At 43.2% G+C, this 26,372-nt stretch overlaps 1 protein-coding gene across 1 annotated transcript in view; it reads right to left on the reverse strand.

The window, feature by feature from the left end:
* LOC122794876 (nuclear body protein SP140-like protein) overlaps window positions 1–26,372 on the reverse strand; it is a 619,738-nt gene that overhangs the window by 576,396 nt on the left and 16,970 nt on the right. Inside the window, exons 3-4 of the mRNA XM_044063475.1 lie at window positions 15,657–15,708; window positions 618–713 (exon numbers count right to left, since the gene is read on the reverse strand). Of these exons, the coding sequence (XP_043919410.1) occupies window positions 618–713; window positions 15,657–15,708 (148 nt within the window). The remainder of the gene's footprint in view (window positions 1–617; window positions 714–15,656; window positions 15,709–26,372) is intronic.

Raw genomic sequence — 26,372 nt, forward strand, 5'->3', positions numbered from 1 at the left:
TGCTACAAGAAAAGCTAACAAAGCTAGGCCCAAATGCCTAGTCAGAAGGAATAAAGTTATGTGAAAAGCTTCTAGTCCTAAAATTAAAAGAAATTTAAGTAATACATTTTTTTTGACAGAAAACCCTCTCAAGAAAAAAAAGGGGGGGGGGGTGTTTGTCCAAATCCACTCAGATTAACAAAAGACAGCATCCAATTGTAAAGGTGACAAAAGATCTGGAACTGATGGAGCAGCAGTCTATTACGGGAGGACCTCACACTGTAAGGATGAGGTCTGATTGTCAGAGCCAACTGACCGTGACCAGTCCCCACAAACTGAAGTCAACGCACAGGATAATCCAAGTCCAAAAGTGAAGGAAACCAGTCGATGCTCAGAATCTCTTAAAATGAAACTCAAGTCTTCCATGAGTAAAAACGAAGGAGAATTTTAGCTGCTGCATAAATGAGTGCTAAGCTACCAGAAGTCATACCCAGGAAAGGGGGGGGGGGCATCATCCTACATGCAATAAAGGAAGAATTTTTCCATCAGAGATTACTGAAACTGCAATATCTTTCAAAAAGCAAAGTTAACAAGATGCATAAGAGTGGAATAGAAACATTCTGACTTCATGTACTCACCTGATGCAAATCTGTGCTTATGAAGACTTCCATTTGAAGAGCCACATACCACTGGAAGTTCATTGTAGTCAAAAGCATCCAACTCTTCTTTTGTTACTGTAAACAAAAGGATGCATCAAGTGTTAGTTTTTCTTAAAAAAAAATAAGATAAAGGTAACGATGTCTTATGTAAGCAATTTTCAAAATGTAGAAAAAAATCTGGATTAAATGATGGAATTATTGCAAATGGTACCCAAGGAGTATCCTTACCCCGGGGTGTCATTCTCTTAACAGAATGCCTACAGCCCTCTACCACTCTAAACAAAGTTGTTAGCAAATAAGACTTGGTTAAACAGAATAAAAACGGGCAAGATGACATTCATATTGGGGTAATGTCCTTAAAAGATCTGCATTTCTACCTTTCAGCACAACACCGATCTACACCAGAATTTTTTTTAATGGGGTCTTTCAAGCCTGCAACTCAGAAGGCTGTTTCTGCCAGTAAACTGACTTCTACTTGGGTGTTCACTGTAAACTTCATCTTTTAAATTTAATCACCATGCAAAGTCATACAGGCTGCAATTACTAAGCATACAGCCTGTGAGACCATTGATTCTAGCCCAAATTTCCAAATGCCCCAAAGCACTAAGTGACCTACTCAAGGTCAAGGTAGGCAAAATGATGGCTGAGGGAATCAAACCCTCTCCACTAGTTAATAGCTTACAGTCTTAATCCTCTACATTGAGGGTCTTGTGAATACCTAGTGTCATTACAATTAGCTTCTGTTTTATTTGCTACAAGAACATAAAACAAAAATTAGACCTTACACAGGGAGACATGAAAAAAGCAGCAATACAAAATGAAACAGGTGGGAGACAACATTGTTGTCAAGTTCCTTGACATTGTTACACTCAGTAGCAGGGTTGCTATAGAAAACTGAATTTGACACAAAACAAAGTTCAGAAAATGCAGTTCAAAACGTAATACTGGAAGCATTTTGATACTCTGCAAGAAAAACTTGTTAGGGAATTTGAATCCCTTTACTCCAGGATGCAGTGATATCTCGAAGGTGAAAGCATTATGGAATATCACCTCTCCCCAAAAATGCTGTTTTTCGTGCTTTGATGAAAGAAGTCTTGCTTCTGGCAAAACATTCTCTGTTGTGAACTTTGGTTTTAGTTGCATGGGAGTGAGTATATCAAAGACAAGTTCAGAAAAATGACTTCAGGTCTTCTCAACTTGTAACCAACAAATTCTGGAGTTGTGCATTTATGCTGCAAGTTAAACTGGTCTGAATTTCAAGATTATCTGCATACACTTTACATCTAGGACATACTGCCACAGGGATGTACATCAATTTTCTATATACTACCTTAAGTAATGAGACATTCAAAAGTGACAATGCAGTATACAAACCATTAAAATAGCAGTACAGTATGCGCTGCTGCAAAGGGCCAAGCCCTCTTGCATTCCACACATACTTCCTGATATTTCACTCCCAAGATCACACAGGCACAAATATAAGGAAACAGTGCCTAGTCAATACAGGCTTTTTTTCTGTATGCGGTGCCTAAATCAACAAACCAATGCATATGGACAGTGAAAGCAATCTCACTACCAGCAGAATACAACTTTTTTTTTTTTTTTTTTTCCAATCGGTGGGACCCAATTAGTGAGGATATAACAAATGCTGCCAATGCTAAAGGTGTCCTTGCTCACTGTACCCTCTCATTTTGCAATGTAGAATGTGTACTTGTCCTACATATGTTCATTATGACCAGAGATATCTCTGGTACCCTTCCTCCCACCCCACCCACCACCTTCAAAGCACACAGTGAAAAGGTTATCAAATTCACATTTACTTTATAGATACTGACCAACTACTTTTTTTGAGTACAGCACACAGACCTCATGAAAATGAAAAGTACTTGTCTGACTTGACACCTTTGCTGATATTATGCAGTTATGTCCAATATTAAACTGGCCCTAGATTTACAAATTTTGCTTGACATAAAATTCCTGTCATGTTGTGTGTGGATATATTAAGTATTTTGATCTTAACATAACAGGAAAAAAAATTCTAAAATTTAGCTTTGACTACACAAGTTTCTAAAAAAGTATCTTAAACTTAATGTGCCAAGCACATGAAAATCACTATGTAATTTTATTTAGGAATATTTTCAGACGCCACACAAATTACACCACATTTGGTACACAACATCAATAATGCATTTAATCCTCATCTTGTTGTTCTTTCAGCTTTTCCCGGTTAAGGGTCGCCACAGCAGAACTCCGGTCCACTAATGACTGGCAGTAGATTTTTACGGTGCCAAGGTGCCAGCTCGACGCCCAACCTTCGACAAAGGCACGCCCATTTACGCATGTTTTTCGAATGCCACTCGACCACAGGGAGGACACGCAGACTCCACACAGAAGGCGTTCCAGCTGAGAATCGAAAGAGAGAACCTCTTTTTGTGAGGCAACAACACTACCGCTGCACCACTTAATCAGTCTCAGTACTTTGCTGATAACTGTAATCATTATTTATCAAAGTCGCTGAACCTCCAATAGGAACTTTCATCACACATGCCAATAAATATTTTCTCATTTGAGTACGAGGTGTGGATCCATGTTAACATTACTATGATAGTACACCGTTACATTTAACACACTAAGGCATTTACTTACATTATGCAGCCAAGCATACTGTATTTTGTAAGGAATGTATTAATCTATGATTGTTTAGAACAAATTTTGCAAAAGTCGTTCACCTGAGGTCCAGTCTATCCACATGCTCAATTTTACCACCACACTAAGATGCAATCCAACTCATTGTATGGGACAGACTCTCCAGCTACTAGTCACCCCAGGTGGTCTCATGAAAAAATATTCAAGAATGGTGGAGCTGAAGGATACACCATCTAAAATGCATATCCAGGTTATAATGAGATAAAAAGGCACGAACAGTAGACAAAGCAGATGCAGCACAAATCTTGTCTATTGGTACTACATCAAAATAAGCAGTGGAGAAGATTATTCCTCTAGATGAATGAGCTTTGGGCTTGTGTGGAAGAGCCAATCCCTTTTGTTTACAGACCAAAGCAATACAATCAGAGCAACATGACCAGTGTGACCTTAGAAATGCCTGTCTCTCAATATGGCCTTTGAGAAAGAAATAAAGTTGATCTGCTTTCCTGTTTCCCTTGATATGATGCTAGTTAAAAATCTCAGCTGGCAGTAAACATCCATCAACTGGAACCTGTATTCTAGTTTTTAGAAAGATTTGTAAAGAAAACTGTTAAGTTTGGTTATGCATAGCTTCTGAAGCCATTTTAAGAGTGGACTGGATCAAAGGGGAAACCCTCTCCTTTTGGAAACTCAAGTGGGAAGGTTTACAAAAGAAGGCTTGTAACTCATTCTACTGGTAAATGTAATGTCCACTAGGAAAATGGTTGTCCAAGAAAGAAATTTCAGATGTGCCAATGCTGCTGGTTCAAAACGTGGGCGGGTTATGGTCTGAAGGCTCAAGGTGATATCCCAAGGGAGAACAGGATCTCCGACTGGGTGACAAGAAAAATTCCTTTTAAGAAAGCCTTAAAAAGCTTCAAAGATGCAAAAGGGTTCTTGTTTTCCCCCACATGAAAACTAGATATGGTGCTAAATGAACATTGTCAAAACACTGGCAAGCTTCTGAGACACTCCCAGAATAAACAGCAGAGGGTGCTGAGGAAGGATCAAGGCTTTTAAAAGCCCAAACAGAAAATCTTTTCCATTTGCTTCTACAAGTTTTTGGGATGAAATGTAAATTAACTGAAGTAGAAAGCTTGGCATCTCTGGCCTTCACTGGAAGTGGAGGAACTATGACATTAACTTCAGGGCTTTCAAGTCTTGGTGAGGCTGGCCAGAAAGGTTGAGAAGGTATGAAAGAGGGCTCAGCACCCACAGAAAGTGCTTCAGATGAGGCCAAAGAAGGGAGCCAAACCTGCCAAGGCCTGAAGCAGCGATAAGAATCACTGTTGCCTTACACCTGATGGCCTTCTGTAGAAACTTGGTTATTGAGGGGAAAGGGTGGGAAAGCATACATGAGACCTAGGTGCCAAGCGTGGACTAAAACATCCCTTGGTGGCTGCCCACTTTGGGAGTATTAGGGCAAAGTAGCTTTTGCATTTGGCAATCAGGTGGGAAGCTGAAATATCGCAGTGTGGCTGTCCCCCCACTACTGAAAAATCACAGTTGCCACTGATTGATTGAGGGACCACTCGAAGCAGAAGAAACCCAAACCGTTTATCCACCAATACACTGGAACTCCCCGGGATATGCACTGAACCAGAGACAACTGATGGACATCTTGAAGCTCTCAGAGTCACAAACGCATACAGGTGTGCTGAATGTCAGTGATGGTCGCTCCAGAAGTGCAATCTCCTACATTGTAGAGTACATGCATGGGCACATTAGACATGGGTTACAAGGCAGATTGCTGAGAGTCTACAGTTTACTGTACGTCTACATAGAAACTACCTGATGGGGTCTTGGAAAGTTTTTTAGTCAAATCCCACTGTAAGAGGGTCATGAGAGTCAGGTAATTCAGCACTAGAAGAGTGTTATCTTGGAGCACAAGTCCATTTTCTAAATCTGTACAACAACCTAGACTCTGTTAGGGGATGGACAAAGGTGCTCTCCTTAGACAGCTCCTTCTTAATTGCTGCTGCCACCACCACCATGGCACCCTTGCTCCAATCTGGCCTGCTTTCAGAAGACAAATAATTTTCAGGTTTTCTAGGGATCTGCTCCAAGTCAGGCTCCTTCCAAACCTGCTGCAAAACCAATCAATGGTATTGTCAGCAGGGGGGTACCTCCCAAGCAACACATAAGCCAACCCCAAATGCACAAAATACAGAAGTCTCTTGGGAAGGACCAACCCCCCTTTCATCCACTGGAGGATCTCTCCAGAGGAAATGGCTTCCAAGGGTGACCTTGGGGATCCCTCTCCTTTCTTGAAGCTGGTATGGTCACAAGCGACTCCTGTTAGTTTACATGCTTCCTTTTGCAAGACCACTTCCTGTGGCTTTCTTCGGCAGGAGGCTCTGCAGAAGACTCAGAATTGGAATGGGAACTCAGAGTGAGGACCCTTCAGGCTAAATGAGGTTTGGCTGCCCCTGATGGAGTCTATGGGGAGGCACTGCAGGATCCAGAGAAAATCAAGTTGGTGCCAAGTGAACGTGGAAATCCTCCTCTAGTTCTGGAGACAACCCTTTCAAAGGCTTCAAAACACTGAAGCAGAGGGCAGTACAGATGAAGACGTAATAAGACCTGAAGTCCATAAGGAAGGAACATCCCCCAGCCCTGACTCAACTCAACTCTGAAACAGACACAAGGCCAAAGCTTCTGGAGAGACTGCCTCAAAACTTTAGAGTAAAACTTAACCCACCAAACCTCAGCCCTAACCCCTCTGCTCCAAGATCCTTTTCTGACAGCACCAGAGTCGAAAGGGTAACTGATGGAGTTGAAGCAGAAGCTCTGACATGGCTCTCTCATGGGCATCACTTAGAACCACAAACATTGTATGAGAGGGATTGGCTGGAGAAAGAAACCAAAAAGCGAGCCGACTGGACCAAACCTTGAAACCCAAGGGGGGGGGGTGCCAGGAGGACCTCCATCTAAATCTGCATCCAAAGAACTTTTCTCATAATCCAAATGATATTGGCTTCAGACCGGCTTCTTGACTATTGACAGGACTTGCATGTACACATCACAGAAGATGGACGTCACAGAAGGTGGTCTATCCTGAAGTATAGGTGAGTGGAGCAGGCATGTTGGAAATTAAGTTCGGATCCGAACTTGCTAATGCCCAGACTCTGGATCCAAAAGGAGGGGTTTTTTGGCACCATGTTTGATGAGGGAGTTGGATCTGGGAACTTATTCCTAGGTTTTTCCATCTGCTTCATTTTTTCTTTCCCTTTTTCTCACTCTGCCATTTTATCTTTGTCATTAACAGATTTGACCTTGCCCAGTTTTTTGGCAGAAGAACACAACAGGGTACAGTTTCCTGCTTGGGCAAGGAGAACAACTTTTAGCACCATTTTCCTTCAGTCAACACCCCTGGTCCAAAAGGAAGCACAGAACTTGCACTTTATGTTGAGGTATTCTACGCCCAAACAGCAGACGGACTGTGCGATCTTTGGTGAGGGGGATTTCTTGTGATCTTGTGCCCACACATTACATTTCTTGAAGTCAGATGTCACCTTGCACATCCTAGAAGATAAACTTAAGAATAATACCTACAAACATTACTCTTGGTTTACTCTTAAGAAAACACTAATGAAAAAACCTTGAGAAAGGAGAATATACAGATAAATACATATTTTTATCTAAAGACAGTGATAGGATTTTTTGTGTGTAAGATAAGGAAGAAAGCAAAAGACAACTCCCAAAAAACTTGGCAAAAGTCGAAAGGACATAAAGAAACCTAGAAATAACACACTAGGAACAGAACCCAGGAGCAGATATTTTCAAGAATACAAAGATATAAGCACTTATCCATATCTGAAATGTGTACCAAGCCCTCGCAGATCATGTCATAACCTTGCAGGTGGCAATGAGACTTGAGGTATTACAGGGAAAGGAGGAGCTTGAACCTTGTGCCCAAGAACCTGAAAAAAAAGCCAGAGAGCTTGATCTGATCGGAACCAATAACCTATACATAGAGTCAGACAGAAAAGACATTGGATCAACAAGCCAGAAAACAGACACCAGCTGGGACTTCTTTAACAAAGTTCTACCTGAAAGACCAAGTTGCTTTCTCTGCCTTCTTAATGTAGCCTCATTTACCTTATAACAAGTTTCACAAGATTCAGACTCATGTCAAAGGCCCAAACAATAGACATCTGTCAGGACAGTCAGCATGGGTAATTTGTTTGCCAGCCAACAAGCAGATGTACAAGAAATGTGATGGCTAAAACAGGGCTAAAGCCCAAATTAATCTGAAATTTGGTGAAACTAAATGAATCTGAAAGTTGGTGAAACTAAAAACAGCTTTATTCTGGCAACTCCTAAAGCTATAGAAAAACTATAGCTATTACAAAGCAGTCAAACTGGTTTTGGCATCCATATGCCTTCCTCAGTGAATATAGCACAAAAGCATTTCCCGATTTAAATACACATCACATTTCAATTAAATTTGTTCCTTAAGACCAGGTCTAAACAATCCCCCTAGTCTAATTTTCCAATTGCATTCTTTATTATTATACTATTATATTATTATATGCCAGCCCACACACAGATGTACAAGAATTGTGATGGCTAAAACAGGGCTAAAGCCCAAATGAACCAGAATGGAGAAACTAGGTTAGGAATTCCCTAAGAGAAGGGCAATTCAACTGAATTGCTTTTTGGAGAATTTCTGGGATCAGAGTAAGTGGGGGATAGGCGTAATGGAGACTGGATGGCTAAATGTGGACTAGAGCATTCCCTCAGTGACTCCCAAAGGGGGGGGGGGTGGAGATCATGGCAAAATACCCGCTGCATTTTTTGCGACCGTTTCTTAGACCCCACAAGGGTGGCCCCAGTGACGGAAAACTTTCTCCAGCACTGATTGAGAGACCACTCATGAGTTTGTCCACTAGTATATTGGATTTCCCTGGAATGTGCACTGCTACTACAAAATGGTTGGAGGAGATCGCCCACTGCCACTTTCTCATCACTTCCCGACAGAGGGACGTAAGACCGTGTTCTCCCTTGGTTGATGTACTGGACTACAGACATGTTAGATTTGAATCGCAATAGTCCCTAGAGAAACAGCATCTTGAAACACCACAATGTCTAAAGGACTACTGTCATCTCCAGGACGTTGATATGTGAATTGTTCTCTGGGGTGACCAAATGCCTTGGACCATCCTTCCCAAATATCGCTCCGCCAAATTCAAATGGAAGCATCTATGGTCACTGTGGCCAGAGGATGAAGAATGAAGGGTCAGTCTAGGTAAATGTCATCTGACTGGATCCACCAGTGGATATGGTGTTTGCATATTTGTGTAATCTTGACTGGAAACTAGTTGTCAAAGAACAGATCAGTGAATGTTAGCTGTTCAGTGCAGGACACCCATAAAGTAGCGTTCTAAAAGCAGCAGAAAAATTGCTGCTGCCATGGAACCTAAAGCTTAAAGAATTAGGTATGGCAGGAGGAGCCAGAAGAGAAAGTCTGACAAACCTGAGATCAGAGTGCTTTTTTGCCTAATCACATAAATGCAATCTGTACTGTGTTCAGATGTGCTCCAATAAACTACAGGCTCTGTACTGGTGTCAGACTTGATTTGGCAAAATTAACTGTTATACCTAGTGAGTGACAAATCTGGGGCAAATAGTCCCTGGACTGCTGTAGGAGATGCATGGTAGTGAAGGTGAGGAGCCCGTTGTCTAGATAGGTAAACTAAATCCTTTTCATAGGTTCATAGGTTCATACTAGGCTATCTGCCAGAGGGCATTTACAAGCCTAGCCCATAGTTTTGTGGCTTACGCCACCCCTTTAGTATGGGGAACTATACCCATTATTTTGCTGTGCCTCTGTCGAGCAGTGACACTGAGGTAATCCCTGGGGTATATCTGCGATCTCCCATCCATTGGTCAAGATTTCTCTTGAACAAGGCCAGCGAGGTGCTCTGCCTCACATATACCGGGATTTTATTCCACAGCATAGGGAGTCTTTGGGTGATGAATCTATCCCTCCAGCACGTCCTATTAATAGCCGCGTCGAGGTTTAAGTCTCCGCCCTTGTGGCTCTGACGGATCTAGATTTTTGAGGTGAAGCATATTCATCAAATCTGGGTTTGACATGGCCTTGTATGTTAGGCAAAGGTCACCTCTGAGCAAGCGGTAAGCGACTGAATAGAGCTGGAGTTCTTTCAGTCGGGCAGCATAGGACAGATGTTTGAGACCCTTTATCCTTTTGGTGAGGAACCTTTGTGGCCTCTCCAGCTGCTGCAAGTGTCGGGTCAGATACATTCCGAATGGGGCATTGTACTCAATCATTGGTCTGATGAGTGATGAGTATAGGGAGACTATGACCTCCCTTGATCTAGATGAGAATCCCTTCATGATAAGGTGGGCAATGTAGAAGGTCTTCCTAACTACTTTAGCTACATGGGTGTCGAATGACAGACTACTATCAACCTGGGTCCCCAGGTCCCTGATAACTTCTTCTGTGCTCAGTGGATTGCCACCTATTTGGTAGCTAGGGGTAACCTTGTTTTTCCCGAAGGGTATGACTATGCATTTTTTGGCATTTAACTTTAGGCCATGGCTCTGGCACCAGTTATCCATTTCTGTGAGACCCTTCTGAAAGATATCTGTGTCAGATGTGTTTTCTACTATGGCGCCCAGTTTGCAGTCATCTGCAAACTGTCAGCCATAACCCTCCTGTGTTTGCTTGTACTTCGGAAAAGTAGATGCCAAACAAGAGTGGGCCCAGGACTGAGCCCTGTGGTACACCACTTGTGACAGGCTTTGAGTCTGACATGGCGCCAGCAACTCTGACCCTGTGGGTTCTGTCACTCAGCCAGTTTGCAACCCATCTTGTGATGTATGGGTTAACATTTAAGCTGATGAGTTTTTCAATGATACCCGAGTGGGGTATTGTATCGAAGGCCTTCGCCAGATCGAGGTAGGCTGTATGGACTGCCTTTCCTCATCAATGGCTTTGGTGACTGTTTCAAAAGTCAACCAAATTTAGAAGGCATGATCTGCCTTTGACAAAGCCAAACTGGGATGGATCCAAAGTCTGCAAATTCCTATGTCTTTATTTATGAGGTCCATTATGATCCTCTCCATGGCTTTGCAGATGAGGCTTGTCAAGCTAATGGGCCGGTAATTTCCAGGGTCGGTGGAGGCACCGCCTTTGTGAAGTGGGACCACAGTTGCAGTGCGCCACTCCTGGACGTATCCAGAGGTAAGACTATGATTAAACAGCTGTCCTAGCTGTGGGTTTAATTCCTCGTTGAGTTCGTGGAGCACACAGCCGGGGACACCATCAGGTCCCATGGATGCTGTGTTTTTTGCTTTGGAGAGAGCAGTTCTCACTTGGGCGTTGGAGATGTTTGGGGGATGTTTTAGTCTCAAATGAGCTGCCACCACTGGCACACATTTGGCAAACACCCGGAGGGCTGTGTTGACTCTAAAGGACAGGGCTCTGAATTGGTAGTGACTGGCTCCCAGGCAAAAGCTTGTGTCTCTCCAGGAGCACCTGTCCATTTTCATGTCATGGTAAGCGTTATGAAGATCTGTGGAGCATTTCCAATCATCCTTGCCTAGAAAAGGGAGGATGGACTGAATCAGAACCATTCAGAACTCTCTACTTTTACAAAAACTGATTTCGTTTGCTTAGATCCAGAACTGGTCTCAGGTCTCCTGTCTTTTCGGCACTAAACATGAGTTCTGAATCCTGTTTGGTCTGGGTGGGACCTTGTTGAATGACTCTCTTAAATTTCTAATGCTGCAGCCTTCCTCTAACTGGGTTGAACATCAGGAAGCTTCTCTCTTTTGGAAACTGGAGTCTGGGAAAATGGTATGAAGTACCTTTAGAAATTACATAGGTCACCTGGGTGCTAAAAATAGCCCAGATATCTGGGTGCAAGGACAAATGTCCCACGACTGCCTCCAGAGGTGGCAGTTCAGTAGCACTTCAAGAACACTGAAAAGGGTCTGGTCTATCCAGAAAGAAATCTCTGGAACCCTGACTTTGCAGGACTCCTCTGCCTCGAGGGTGGCACCTTCCATTAGAACTCCCTCCTTTGCCTCTGAAAGAGTTGCTCTGTGTGAGTACTGGAAATGTCCCTGGGATTTATTGAACCACATTTTCTTACCACCTCCCTGATTTCTTGATAAAGTTTCTTGAGGGGTAGAAAATGACAGAGGCCAGCTAAGATTATGATCTTTTGAAATCCTCTGCAGATTTATTCAAATCTCTCTGTAGCATTGTAAAGTCTACCAGAGAGTTCAGGACCTCAGAGTGAAGATCATTGAAGCAAACAGATGCTTTCTAAATCTGTCCAGTGCTCTAGATTTGCGGTTAGGTGGGTTGACAGAGGAGCTCTGCTAGCTCCTTTTTTGGTGGCTGCCATCACAACCACTGCATCAACAGAGACTTTACTCCAGTGGGGTTATCCTTTGGTGGGGCTAAGGACTTGTCTGGACAATATGAGATTGGTTCAACGGAATCTGGCCCCTTCCATGCCTGACAAGGGACCAGATCGATGAGCTCATCAGCCGGGGGTGCCAACCAAGATGTAGATGGGTGAGCACCAAAAGCCCACAGAAATGACTCCCCTGGGGAAGGATTGCCAGACCACCAACCATCTTTTTCTTTAAGGATCTCAAATGTCTCCAAAGGAGATGCCATCAGGTGGTGATCTGGGGGATTCTTTGTCTTCATTGAAATCAGTATCTTCAGTGACAGATTCCAGTGAGCTTGACCACTTCAAGGGGATGTTCTGGGGTGGAGCCCAGGGAGGGGAAATTCTTCCATGGGAATCAACTGTAAGTTAGGTGGAATTGGCTGCTCATGTGGAATAGGTCTGATGGACTCAGAGCTTGAAAACCAAAGAGGCAATAGGGGCAGGATCAGATGGAGAATGACGGAATGGATCTCTATAAAGAAAGGCGGCCCTTTCCACAACCTGAAAGGCAGACGGACCTGGAGAAGCTGTGGTCACCCGCACCAGTACAGAGTGTTCCAATATGGGTATATCACGACTCCGATCTGGATCCATGCCTGGAGGAGGGAACCAGACCTGTGCTGTCCAGCACCGCCACTCCGAGGGGCAGGGATGGATCCAATATCAGAGTAGACCCTAGCCCCAAGGATTCAATGTTGACACTTCGGCTCCAAGATCCATTCTAATCCAAAGGCATAGGAACAGAACTGGCCAGGGATACTGTAAGAGTCGAAGTAGTAATTCGCTTCAGATCCAATGGATCCTGGGGCTTTGAAAACAAAGGACTAATTGGAGAAAGATTCAACTGTAAGTAGTGGCAGGAAGAATCATCACAGATCCAATAGGGGCTGGAGCACATAACCCCCATCTGGATCTGAGCTCTGAGGAATTTTTGCATCATCCTATCCACATCCACTTTGGAAAGACTCCTGGAGGACCTGATAAAAGTAGTTGACTGAGGTCTGGAGTACCTTACTGGTGTCTGCATAAAAGGGGAATGGGGCCAAGGGGGAGATAGGATCCTAAGGACTAGCTGAAACAATAGGATCCGGTTGCTCTGGATCCACAGTATCTAACTTTTTAAGGGGGTTCCAAGCGAGTCTTTGGAGACTTCAGAGGCAAACACTTCCTGTGCTCTGACAGAGCTGTTGAAGGCTTACTGAGCGTTTGAGCCCCTGAAGATGAGGAAGGAAGCAAACTCTTAAGCACAAGTTTATTCTGCCTGTCAGCTATGGTTCTTGAATTAAAGACTGCACAGATTGAACAGCCTGTGTTTAAATGAGCTGGTCCTAAGTAAAAGACGCACTCTTTGTGGACATCTGAGGTATGGATATTATGCTCACAAGAAGTGCATTTCTCGAAGCCTGTCTGAAAAAGAAGGGAAGAAAAAGTAAGGACAGTTCAAAACAAAATTTGTCAATGGCAAAAAAAAAATTACCCTGTAGAATAGGGCAGGAGTGACCGAATAAAGGAAGAGAAAGGCAAAATACCAGAAATGCTAAACTTAAGAGATTACTATACAAAAAAAAAAAAAAAAGAAATGACACAGAAAGTCTGAAAACTAAGAGGGGGGTAAGAAGAGAGGAAGAATTTAGCTAAAGGAGGCAACTTTTTTTAACTTACAAAAGTAAATTTATCTGAATGCTGTGATGTGCGTGCGCAATGGTGACAAATGAGGTCTGAGGTGCTGGGGATGGACTAGGACATTATGGGTACAGGGAGGAGCTTGAGATTTGGATCCAATGCCTGACTTATGTGGCAGAGTCTGATCCATAACCCATTATTTGAGGAAGAATGAAAAGGACATAAAATGCATCATTTCCCCCTCTCCCCACTCAGTCTCTTCCCACATCCAATCAAGTCAGAAATAGAAAGAGAAAAAATACATTAAAGGCAAACAAAAAATACTATTAAAATAACTCATCCAAAAATAGCAAGATAAAAACATTGCCTGCTTTAATATTAGGAAAATCTTAGTATTTTTACAACCAGTGAAAATCTTCATTTCCAGCACTACACCTCTCTCATAACAATGCAACTTACATGCAGGGCATGAGATTAGGCCATTCCCTTTCCTTCACATCTCGGTCTACATAGTTTCTGACATCCAGCAACATCTTGTTAAAAGTATATGCAGCTATCAAAACAAAAAAAAGTTAATGGCAGTAGAGGATGAAACTAGCAAGACAATTCCCTTTTGCAGCTAACATGAATATCCCATCTTGTTTTTTTTTGAGCTGCGATACAGAATCAGAATTGCTTAGACATAAGGCCTTGGTGAGCCTCTGGTGGCTGTCAATTTGTAGTGGGGGAATCTCAGCTTTAAACAAAACAGGGGGGGGTAAAGGTAAAAGCCAGGAAGAGGTTTAACAATATGCTTCATTAATATGCTTCAGTAAGTCAAGAGGGGGCTGGAATTTACTGGAGAAAACTGGCAAAGGAACCAAGGTACTGGTAGCAAATAATTAGAGAAAGATAATAGAATAGGAAGAGGTCAAGAATTAATTTGGACTGCAGGCTAAAGATTGCTTTGCCTATTAAGGATTGACATCAGAGTATAGGCAGGAGAAAGAAAATAGGGGGATCCTAAGTGAAAGACCACCACTGGTAGGGTTTTTGGTAAAATCCAGAACAGAAGCTGTTGTTAAAAAAGGGATAACTAGTAGAGATTATAAAATATTGCATAATAACTATACAAATCCATCAGTGGAAGTTAGAAAGGACTGGGGAGAGATTGGATTAACAATTCACAAAGAAGCACAGGAGGATATATGTATGGCTCCCAAATAGTGTTTGCATAGGTACTTTTATATTACAAGCAGACTCCAAAAAAATGTTTCCTCAGATACATTGCAAATGTTGGAATTATGATGGAGGAAGAAAGAGGTAGTTGGCTATATATTTTTGCAGAGTATAATGAGTTGGCAGACTTTAAAAATTCCCTGCATACCACTGTCAGGAATACTAGGTCAACAAATTGGTGCAACTAAAATGATTTGAGCTGTGATACAGAATACGACTTGGCTAAACAAAGCCTTGCCAAGTTTAATTCTGTTGGCTGCTAAAAAAGCAACTTCTAGGAAATGGAAATCAAAGTCTAAACCAACCATGGTAGTAGTAGTAAATATAATGAGAGATAAAAGAACTGGAAATAGAATTTTTGAAAAAATTAGGAGCAAATTACATGGAAAAAAATGGATCTTGGGGAACAATACAAGCAGAATAATGTTTTGGAGGAGAAATGAGCTTTAAGGTAAGACAGGAACTGAATGAGCTATGTGATGTTTGAATAAAAAACTAATTGAAAATGTCAATATGGCTTGTTTTTATTTATATAAATGCATGTCAAGTGATAACTCAATAAAAAATATGTTAAAAAAAAGTATGCTTCAATGGCAAATACTAAGTTGACAGTGGCAAACTGCACTTTTTTTGGTAGGTGGAAGAATTACTTGGTGACAAAACATACACTTACAGGGTAAGAGGAAAGAGGGAAAGTAGCGCAGTTTTATGTACTGATCACTTTCAGGTATGCAAAACCTTTCCTTTTCCAGCCTGTCAGGTTGTCTCTAAACTAAATTCCAGCACAAGCTGGAAACCAGCATCAGTATCACACAGTAATACTAGATGATTTTATAATGTTGCAGCCAGTGAAAGGATCATAATGTAAACTAGGTAATAGGCCCTCCGATATAAAAGATTGCTACAGCTTTACAGTAACAAATACATTCTAGAGACCTTTGTCTAAAGATCAAAAGCTGACCAACATTCCCCTATGCAGATAAAAGAATGTATTCCTCCTACACAACCGCATCTCCAGTTATCAATGAACATATCACCAGAAAAAACTACTAACCTTTAGATGGAGTGCTTTGCCGTGAAAGCGTTGCTGGTGGAGAAACTGCTCTCTGTGAAAATAAATACTTATGAATTAAAAGTTCATGTACTACGGTTAATTTACTATAAAACTATACATTTATATTTTCTCACTGTGGACTGCAAATGCATAACTTTTTTTTGAATACTTTCACAAAAGACTTTCAAAAGCATGAGAGCAGACCCCCACACATCCAAACTATGCAACTAACATTACAGAATTTCAACCACATTTCAAAATGTTTATATGAAAGGGACAAAATGAAACATTCAATTTAAAACAGTCACTCTTAAAACTTGGTGGATATTGTGTGTAAATTGCCCTTTTCACTAAGGCAACAGAAAAAGAAATCCATTACTAATTAAATGTATACAAGTTCTGACCATTTTCCAAAAAAAATAACCATGGACCCTGTACTTGCCTTCTCATCTGATCCTTCACCTTATACTCAAGTAAAATTAAAATTCCTTGTATGCATGCATGGCCAATAAATGTGATTCTGATACTTTTGTTTTTTTTTTGGTACATTCAGTTGCTGCCAGATTTTTATCCACTTTTGGTTTGACTTCCATTCCCGCTTGACGCCGAAATGTTTCTGCTAGACTAAGAAGAGAAGTCATCTTAGAGTTATTCTCCTCATGTTTCAAAACTTTCACTATGTTTGGGTCTTGTGAGATCAGATGTGTGCAGTCCCACAACTGCATATCTATACATGTAATAAATTCCAAGGAGGCCCATACTTCCTTGAGAATGGGGAACAATCTTGGTGTGCACCGATTTTTATAAATAATTTGATGAGCATGAAGCATCCTTCTTGTTTTCCTCTATAATCTATCAAATACCTTTTGGGGCCAGTAATCACTCCAAAACTAAGTTAGGACAGGAAGAGCAAATTGGTTTATAGCTTGAATTTTCTTCCTAGATGTCAATGCTGTTTTCAGAATTTAAGTCTTCTAAACTATTCCTTACTAAAAGTTATTTGCATTTGTTCATGTTTTACAGCTGATCCTTCAATTCCCAAATTTATACACTCCCTCTTGGTCAAGTTCTTTTATAACACATACTTGTACCAAACTACTGTTTTCTTGGTGTTGCAGCTTTCCTGCTTTAAAGGGTTCTTTTACACATTTATCAAGATCAAATGGCATTCTTATATCACAAAATGTTTTGACCACTTGCAAGTTGTGCTTTCAGTTCCTCATCTGATGAGCTATTCAATTTTAAAATAGACAGACAAGGGAAGTTTTTACACTTTGTTGTTTTCTAGGACCCAAATTATAGGTCCTGGCCTAATCAGTTAAGTAGACAGTTTGATAGGTTATGGGCAAGACAGAATAGCAGTGATGACAGAGTCACCCTGATTATCGCCCTTTCATTTTTATCCCTGGAATAATAATTTGCCCCTTATCATGGCTTAATTGCAAAGTGGTTTTCCACTGTTCCATGGTCACTGTAATGTAATCAGAGTACAGTACAGAGTCAATTATTGGAACGCAGCCTTCCAAAGTTTTCGGGTAAAAAGAATCAAAATCTGAATACGTAAAAGTTATACACATTCGCTTGTGCATGTTTTTTTGAGCTTGTAGCCTGCTCGTGTGAAAAATATTCTTTGTCCACTGGAATCGCTGAATGGTTGAAAAGTGTATACCCTGTGTGCAGAAAAAACAAAACTTTAAAAGTTTTATCTTGTTTAATTATAGGTTTGATTATTTGAACAGTTTGAGTATCCAAACTACCCTAGGTCACAATTAGTTTGGATAATAGACTAGTGTAAGGTGCATCTTGTACAGTTTTAAGCACTCTTATCCATGAACGCAGGATACTGTCAAATGCTTTTTGTAGTCAAATCCATGACAAACTTGGATTCTTCCCCTTTTTACAGTTCTCCACTACGACTAACAAATGATCCCTGGTTCCATATGACTTTCTTTTATTGCACTGCCATAACAGAGTTTTCTTCTAAATGACTATAAACTGTCAGCATCAATTGCGGTGTACAGTTTACACATTGTCAGAAGGCAAGTTATCTAAAATATTTAGGGTGGCTTGCAGGTTCACTCATGTAGGAGCAATGTTTTTCTTGTTGTTAACCAGGCTGGTGTCTTTTTACAGGGTGCTTATATAAATAGTTCTTACTCATGGCTAAATCTTCATGCAAAGATGTCAATACTTTTAACCAGAAGTTAGGTCCTGCATCTGGGCCCGGATCCCCCCCAATTAGAGGCTTTTTAACTTTGTTTCAATCGCTCTGGCTGTTACTTCATCCCATTTCATATCTCATACCTTTAAACTTCTTATTCTTTCTTTCATTTCTTCTATCCATTTAGCATCCTTTATGTTCCACAGGATCTTCATAAATACTTCTCCAAAATGTATCTATTCCTTTTTTTGGAGGTCTCAATTTTTTACCTAGTTTCCCAATTCTCTACAAAACTTTGAGTCATCAATACATTGTTTATTTTGTACATTTCCTTTATATCTGTGAATCTTCTAAGTTTTTTTGCCTGTGCTGATATTTCTCGATTTCCATGATAAATCCTGATCCGTTATAATACTGCGCATTGCTTTTATCAAGTCTGAGTATTTTTGTTGATCTATTCCCTCTTCTATACTCTAGCAGTGACACTTCCTGTCTTAACTGTTTTACAGTTCTCTATTCAATACTTCATAAAGGCATTCAAGTTCTCCCCTTCCTTTCCCTTACTATCCTGTGCTCTTATGTAAGAAGTTTATCTCATTAATTTAGCTGCACAGTAACATATCTTGTTTACTTCTGCTATAGCGCATGGATCTCTATGGACAGTCCTAATTATGGTGTTCATTTGTTTTATCAAGCTTCTAACTTTTTGGGTTTTACTGTCCTTTTGCAGTCTATTTCTTTCACTGATCTTAATGTCCATCTCTATTAAATCAAGCAATCCTTCCCTTATCTCATTTTCTTCTAAACTGAGGCACATTTTTTGTTCTCCATTTCCTGCATGTAGTCTACAGAAAGTTCTATAGCATCTTCCTGTGGAACATTCTCTTTCAATTTCATCCTGTGTCATCCATTGCTCTGTCATATAGGAACTCACTGGCCTCTTGTGGCTCTGCTCGACAGGGGCACAGGAAAATAATTTTCTTGGGTGGCGAAAGCCAGGGTACATTTTTTGGCTAGGCTTGTATGGGCCCTAGGGCCAATAACCTAGTACCTACCTATGAACCTATCACATCATAACATCAACTGCGTCAGAGTTGCCACAGTTCCCTGTTCTTTCCCTTGCTGTCCAGCTTCAAGTGAACACATACTGGTTTCCTGTGAAAGGCTCTAAAATATCTTCATATGCAGACTGTCCTGTTGCTTCCTATTCCACTGGTTTCTCTGTCCACTGCACTATCATGCTGTGGTGTTTTCAGAATTAAATTTTCTACACCGAATCCTTCATTTTGCAGATCCTCCATAAACTCAGTTTCTATTTCTTTAACTTCACCATTACTGATCTTTCTACTTTTCCTCTTTGTAGTCTTTTTTTTTTTTTTTTTAATTGTAAAGCATTCCATGCCCGGATATCTTTGCCTGTATTTCTCTTCAAATATCTTTGCCATTGCTCTTTTAGTATTGATTAGTTTTGCTTTCTCCTTTGCATAAATATTAAACCACATTAAATCTTTTTCTTTCCCATGTCCGTATTTCTTCAGATATCTCCTGATCTTCCCATTTCTCCTTACTTTATGGACTCGTTCCATCATGCTGTGATATAACCCGTCTTAGACCTTCTACACCAAATCCTTCACAAGCATACCATCCATAACTTTTAGTTATGTACTTACCATAACTTTAGATGTATGGGATCCATCTCGCCTACATTCTCTACAGATGGGTTCGGAGCCGATCCTCGGCTCCGACTCGGCACGCTATACAATAGCACGAAGTCTCTTATTGGCTGAGTTACCTCATATCCCAGGATGCACCACTACTGCTTCCCCAGATCTTGTTTGTCCACACACATGCACACACACACACACACACACAGACTGTTGTTATAAGACTGCCAGGTGTTTCAAGAGAGGAAACAGTTGTATTCGGACCGTCCGGTCTCTTCTGGCCTCCAAGGCAGGGGGAAGGAGGATGGGTTATTAGGAATGTAGGCGAGATGGATCCCATACATCTAAAGTTATGGTAAGTACATAACTAACATAACTAAAAGATGTAATGTGATCCTATTGCGCCTACATTCTCTACAGATGGGACAGCGTCCCTAGCACCTAATTCCTGGGTGGCTCAATGGAAAACGGTCCGGAGAATCGTGGAACTGAAGGAAGCTCGACCCCTAGATGCCACATCCAATTTGTAGTGAGAAATAAAGGTGTGTAGAGAAGACCACGTAGCAGCCGCACAAATGTCATTAATAGAGAGCTTGGAATGAAAGGCTGCCGAAGTGGCCATAGCCCTGGTAGAATGAGCTTTCACTGGAATTGTAAGCTCTTTATTTGAAATGCGATAAATATGACTGATGCAGTCTCTGATCCACTTGGCAATAGTGACCTTCGTGATTGCTTTGCCCAATTTATTGTCCGAAAAGGACACAAACAGTTGATCTGATTTTCGTGCTTGGTGTGTCCTATCCAAATAGAAACGTAATTGTCTGTGCACATCTAAGCTGTGAAAGGTATACTCAGCTCTGTTTGTATACTTAGGGAAAAAAAAAACGGTAATTCCAGTGATCGTTGCAAACAAAAGTTAGAACAAACCTTTGGTATAAAGGATGGGTTTGGTCTAAGAGATACTCTATCCTTGTGAAATACCAGGTATGGTGGTTTGACATAAGGCTTGAAGTTCTGAAACTCGCCTGGCTGATGTGATAGCAACTAGAAGGGCAGTCTTCCAAGAAAGAAATTTCAAGTCACAGGTTGCTGCCGGCTCAAAGGGAGGTGCGGTTAAAGCGGCTAACACTACGTTAAGGTCCCACGGTGGTGCGGGATGAGATATAGAGGGCCGTAGAAGCCAATCTCCTTTAATAAAGGCTTTGCACAACTTATTGCTCATTAAGGGTGGTTCTACGTTCTCGTGAAAATTGGAAATAACTGCCAATTGAACTTTGATGGTAGACACCGAACAACCCTGGTTGAACAGGGAAGTTAAAAACTCAGAACCTCTGACACCGAAGCTGTCAGAGTCTAATCCTCGGAGTTGGGCCCAAATAGCAAACCTCTTCCATTTACTGCCATACATCTTTTTTGTAGAAGTCTTGTGGGCCGAGGACAAAATATGCAAGACTTCAGGGTCGAAAGAATGGTTCCTAACTATGGTCGGAAGAGGAGTAGCCAAGCTGCTAGCTTCAATGAATGTAGGGACTGATGGAGCTGTCCTGACTGATGCGTCAGGAGGTCCGGAATTTGGTCCAGGAACCAGGGACCGTCCAATGCATACTTGTGAAGAAAAGGGAACCAAACTTGACGAGGCCAGTATGGGGCGATTAGAATCATTTTGCTTCCCAAGCGAATCGCCTTCTGAATCACCTTGGGGAGAAGGGGAACCGGTGGAAAAACATATAGCAGACCGGAGGGCCAAGGTTGGACCAGAGCATCCTTGGGCATCTCCCCCGGAACTGGAATGAGAGAGAAGAACTGCTGGCATTTTGCGTTTAGAGGAGTTGCGAAAAGATCGCAACATGGAACTCCCCATCTGGTGAAAATCTGTGTTACCACTTTGTGATTCAAGGACCATTCATGAGGGGAGAAAATAGTCCTGCTCAGTCTGTCGGCTAACACATTGGATGTCCCCGGAATGTGTGTTGCCACTACAAAGCGTTTGGTAGCAATCTCCCAATCCCATACCTTCATGGCCTCTCTGCAAAGGGGGTAAGACCTGGTCCCTCCTTGCTTGTTCAAGTACCAGACTACCGTCATGTTGTTGGACTGAATGGCAATCGTCCCCCGGGGGAGGTGATCGTGCAATGCTTGCAACGTTAAAAGCACCGCCCTCATTTCCAGGATATTGATGTGGAGAAGACTCTCGGAGTGCCACGTGCCTTGGACCAACCTGTCCAGATAATGTCCCCCCCACCCTGTCTGGGAGGCGTCCATAGTCAACGTGGCAGAGGGGGATGGGGGAACGAAGGGTCGCCCCTGATCCAGGTTGGAGGAAAGAAGCCACCAATGAAGATCCTGTTTGCATGTCTCTGTGATCAATATGTGGTGACTGAGGGGGAGGTCTTGATAAGACCACTGGACTGAGAGGAGCCACTGGAGTATCCTCATATGCAACCTTGCCAAGGGGACGAGAAGAATGGTGGCTGACATGGAACCTAGCAGCTGCAGTACCATTCTCGCTGGAGCGCGACGTCTGACGAGTAACGCCCGAACTTGAGACTGCAATGCTGCTATTCTTTCCGCAGGAAGATAGACTCGCATCTGCCTTGAGTCTATTTCTGCACCAATAAACAGAATACGCTGTGATGGCAGCAATACGGATTTTGTCCAATTGAAGGTGATTCCTAAGGAGCTGCCTAGGGAGATAGTGGCTGCTAGAGTTTTTAAGAGTAGATACCTTGAGGTGGCAGTTAGGAGCCAGTCGTCTAGGTATGGAAACACTTGGAATCCTAGACTTCTCAGGTGAGCAGTCACCACTGCCAAACATTTGGTAAACACCCTGGGGGCTGTGGTGAGACCAAAGGGCAGTGCACGGAACTGGAAATGACTGTCCCCTAGGCTGAAGAGCAAGTGTCTCCTGGACGCCTGATCTATCAGGATGTGATAATAGGCATCCTTGAGATCTATAGAGCACATCCAAACACCCTTCTCCAGAAGCGGGAGAATGGTTTGCAAGGTGACCATCCGGAATTTGGACTTTTTCACTGATCGGTTTAACCTGCTGAGATCCAAAATGGGCCTCAAGTCCCCGGTCTTTTTTGGTACCAAAAAGAATCTTGAGTAAGTCCCTGATCCGGCCTGATCTGCGGGGACAGGTTGGATGACTCCTTTTTGAAGCAGCTTTGAAATTTCGATGGCTGCCATATCCCGTTGACTGGGTGGCGGGTCCGGGATTCTTTGGGATGGTGGGGGGGGGGTTGAGAGAAGGGAATGGTATAACCTCCGGCGATGATTCGGAGCACCCATTGGTCCTGAGTGATACTTTCCCAGGCCTTTAGGTGCCTTGAAAAACGACCCCCGACTGGCTCCAGAGCTGCACAGTCAGGCACTCCTTCAGGGATGCTGGAAGGAGGAGGAGCCATGAAAGGACTCGCGGTCTCCAGTGTTGCGGGGGCCTCCACCGCCTCTGGGACGGCGTCTCCCTGAAAAATGTCCCCTTCCTCTGCCTCTATAGGGGGAATCGCTCTGCTGTGGTGAGTAAGACTTTTGAGCCTTACGGAACCACATTTTCCCTCCTCTTCGAGCCTTGGGATAAGGTCTGAAGGGAGTGGAAAACCGGGCCCCTACGGCAGTTAAAGTCTTACCCTCCTGCTCGCAGCGAGTCAACGTGTCCTTGACCTTGGGTCCAAAAAGGGAGGACCCATCGAAGGGGGCGTCGGCAAAGGAAGACTTAAAGGCCTCCGCAAAGTGACACAAACGTAGCCAGGCTTGTCTCCGTTGAGCAACACCTGTGCCCGCCGCCCTGCTTGCTCCTTCGGCTGCATACGAAATGAGCCTCATGGACGAGTTGGATAGGGAGGACAGGGTAGCCAACTGGGAGTTAACAGTCTGGGCTAACTGCTCAGGTAAGTTACCAGAGAGGGTATCCAAAAGCTCCTTGACCAGATCCCTCTGCAGTCTCGTAAAGTGCGTCAGGTAGTTCAGAGACCTTAATGTAAAGGTTGCTGAAGCAAGGGTGCGCTTCCCGTACCGATCCATGCTCCTAGACTCCTTATTAGGAGGATGGACGGACGTTGAAGCCTCTGCCACATCTTGTTGGGTAGCAGATGCCACCACCAAGGCATCCACAGCCACACCTTTGGTAAGAAAGTCCTTATCAGGGGGTGCCGAAAGGAATTTATTGGGGCGAGCTGGCACCGGTTCAACAGAGTCTGGATGTTCCCACGCCCTTCGAGAGATCAAATCCAGGAGCTCATCGAAGGGCGGAGACACCCAGGAGGCGGAGGGCTGAGCCTCAAAGGCCTTGAGGAACACCGACTCCTCAGCAGAAGGGGGTTTGGACTGCCAGTCGCCTTGCTGCTTAAGGATTTCCAAGATGTCCGCAAAGGATACATCATCCGAGGACGACTTGGGGGACCCTTCCGCATCATCGAGGTCAGTATCCGAGGTGAGAGACTCATCAGGGGAGTCAACGTGCTTCCTCTTGCACTGTCTCTTCCTCGGGGGTTCCTCCGAAGACGTTTCGGAGGGACCTCCAGGAAGAAGGGAACCCCCGACGAGGGTAACCTCAGGCCCAAGGGCTCCGCTGTCGTGAGACAGGGGGATTGCAAAGGAACCAGTCTCCGTGCCAAGGGAAGGTGGTGGTGAGATGGTAGAAGTGGCCAGAGAGGACTTGGCCAAGGCACTCCTCATGGCCTTGAAGGCGGGACCCCCAGAGTCCTGGGAAGGTTCAACCCCCAAGGCCACAACAGCAGTGGGAACTCCCGCCGCCGATGCACCGAGAGGGAGGCTCGGAACCGAAAGGATCGGTCCCGAAGCGTCCCCCCCGGGGCCGACAGAAGAGGTCCACGTACCGAACACCGACCCGACAACCTCCACCGGCTCCACCAACACCGACTCCAACGGCACCAAAGCTGTTGGAGGAGGAACCAAGATGGCAGGGTGGGAAAACGGCTCCGGAGCCGACTGGGCTGGAGCAGAGACCAACTTTTGAAAGACCGGAGACTGAAAAAGCCTTTGAAGCACCCTGTCTACATCCGAATCGGACATCCTCGACGACCGAGAAGAGACTGACCGGGTCCGAGTCGACTTCTCCGCCGGCTCCGAAAGACTGGGGGACCGGCTCCGAATGGTTTCGAGAAGTATCGGTGCCGAGGGAGATTCCACCACTACTGCAATTTCCCTCGGAGCCGATGTGGACTTCGGCACCGAAGGGGAAATGTCTGAGCGGGCAACCTTCATCGGCTCCGAAGGCAGTGGAGCCGATGGAGATGACTCTCCTCTCGACGCCCGAGCTCTCGGCTCCGAAGGCAGAGGAGTAGAGGCTGGAGACATCAAGGCAGACCGTTCCGCCCTCGGATCTGAAGTCCGTGGAGCCGACTGAGAAGCCTGCCTTGACTTTTTTGCTGCCGGATCAGACGGGCTGGTCGAAGCCGAAGATTTTTTCTTCCTCGACAGGGGGGAAGAAGAAGAAGATAGGGCTTCCTCAAAGGAAGGGGTAATAAGCCCTTTCAAAATCAACTTATTTTTCCTCTCTTGGAGCACGCGAGAGGAAAAAGCGTGGCAAAGCTACAGGATTCCTGTAGGTGCTTCGGCCCCAAACAGTATACACATAACAAATGGTCATCCGTAATGGACATTTTATAATTGCATTTTGAACATTTTTTAAATCCTGATAGGCTATCTACTTCAACTGAACTTTAAAGAGAAAGAACTTCAACACTGACTTTAAAGAAAATACACGTAGACTAAGGCAAGGTCCCTCTAAGTTAAACGGGAACACTTACCACCAAAAAAAATAATACAATTTACCACAAAGTTCTAAATTGCAAAATCACACAATGAGTAGCTGTTAAACAGCCCTAACTAAGGCGCGTGGGCTAGGCAAAGGCCCCTCTAACTTAAACGGGCCCTTTACCGAAGAAAACAATTTTTACCACAAACTTTCCAAAAAAAAAATCAGTCTCACAACAATAAGTAGCTGTTAAAACAGCTTTTTGGGTAAATTTAGCAAAATTTCTGACAGAAATATAAGCACTAGAGGCACATAGATCAGCCAAGTCCGAGACCACGTCTATGCTGAAGAAGCGGCAAACGAGATCTGGGGAAGCAGTAGTGGTGCATCCTGGGATATGAGGTAACTCAGCCAATAAGAGACTTCGTGCTATTGTATAGCGTGCAGAGTCGGAGCCGAGGATCGGCTCCGAACCCATCTGTAGAGAATGTAGGCGAGATAGGATCACATTACATCTTCAGTTCCGTTTTTTTTTTTTTACTTCTAATTTACTAATCTTTTCTACATTCTCTCATGATATTTTTTATTGTGAAATTTTCCATATATGGATGCCTTTGCCTGTATTTCTCTTTGAACATCTTTGGGGCTGTCCTTTTTGTACTAATTAATTTGGCCTTCAACTTTGCATAGATATTGCACCATATCAAATCTCTTTCTTTCCCCATGTCCATATTTCTTTGTCATACTTTTAAAAAATCTCTAAGTTTTGTTTATGTTTTCCAAACATCACAGACCCGCACGTATGGCAAGTGCAACGGCTGTAAACTTCAAAGAAAGTCAAACCAAACAAGAGCCAGCACACAACGTGGGTATTAATTTAATGTATAAAATACATAGCACTGGATGAAGGGACAAATCCCAACCCCCAAACCAAACCAGTTTCAGTTAAACAGCCGTCTTCAGTGGAAGACAAAATACAAAACAAAGCATAGAACCAAAAGGTCCTTCTAAAACAAAAGGCAGAACCCAATAGACATTCCTATTGGTTAATCCACAAGTACTCCTTCAAACCAGGAGGGAAAAGCCCCCCTAGTTTAACAATCCATTTTTTCTCCTTAATGTTCAAAACACCGTGCCAACCAGCTTTATCCCTACAATCCCCTATGATA

This window comes from Protopterus annectens, chromosome 2.part1, assembly GCF_019279795.1.
Source record: "Protopterus annectens isolate FY-2018-M chromosome 2.part1, PAN1.0, whole genome shotgun sequence".
In the NCBI taxonomy this organism is placed as follows: domain Eukaryota; kingdom Metazoa; phylum Chordata; order Ceratodontiformes; family Protopteridae; genus Protopterus; species Protopterus annectens.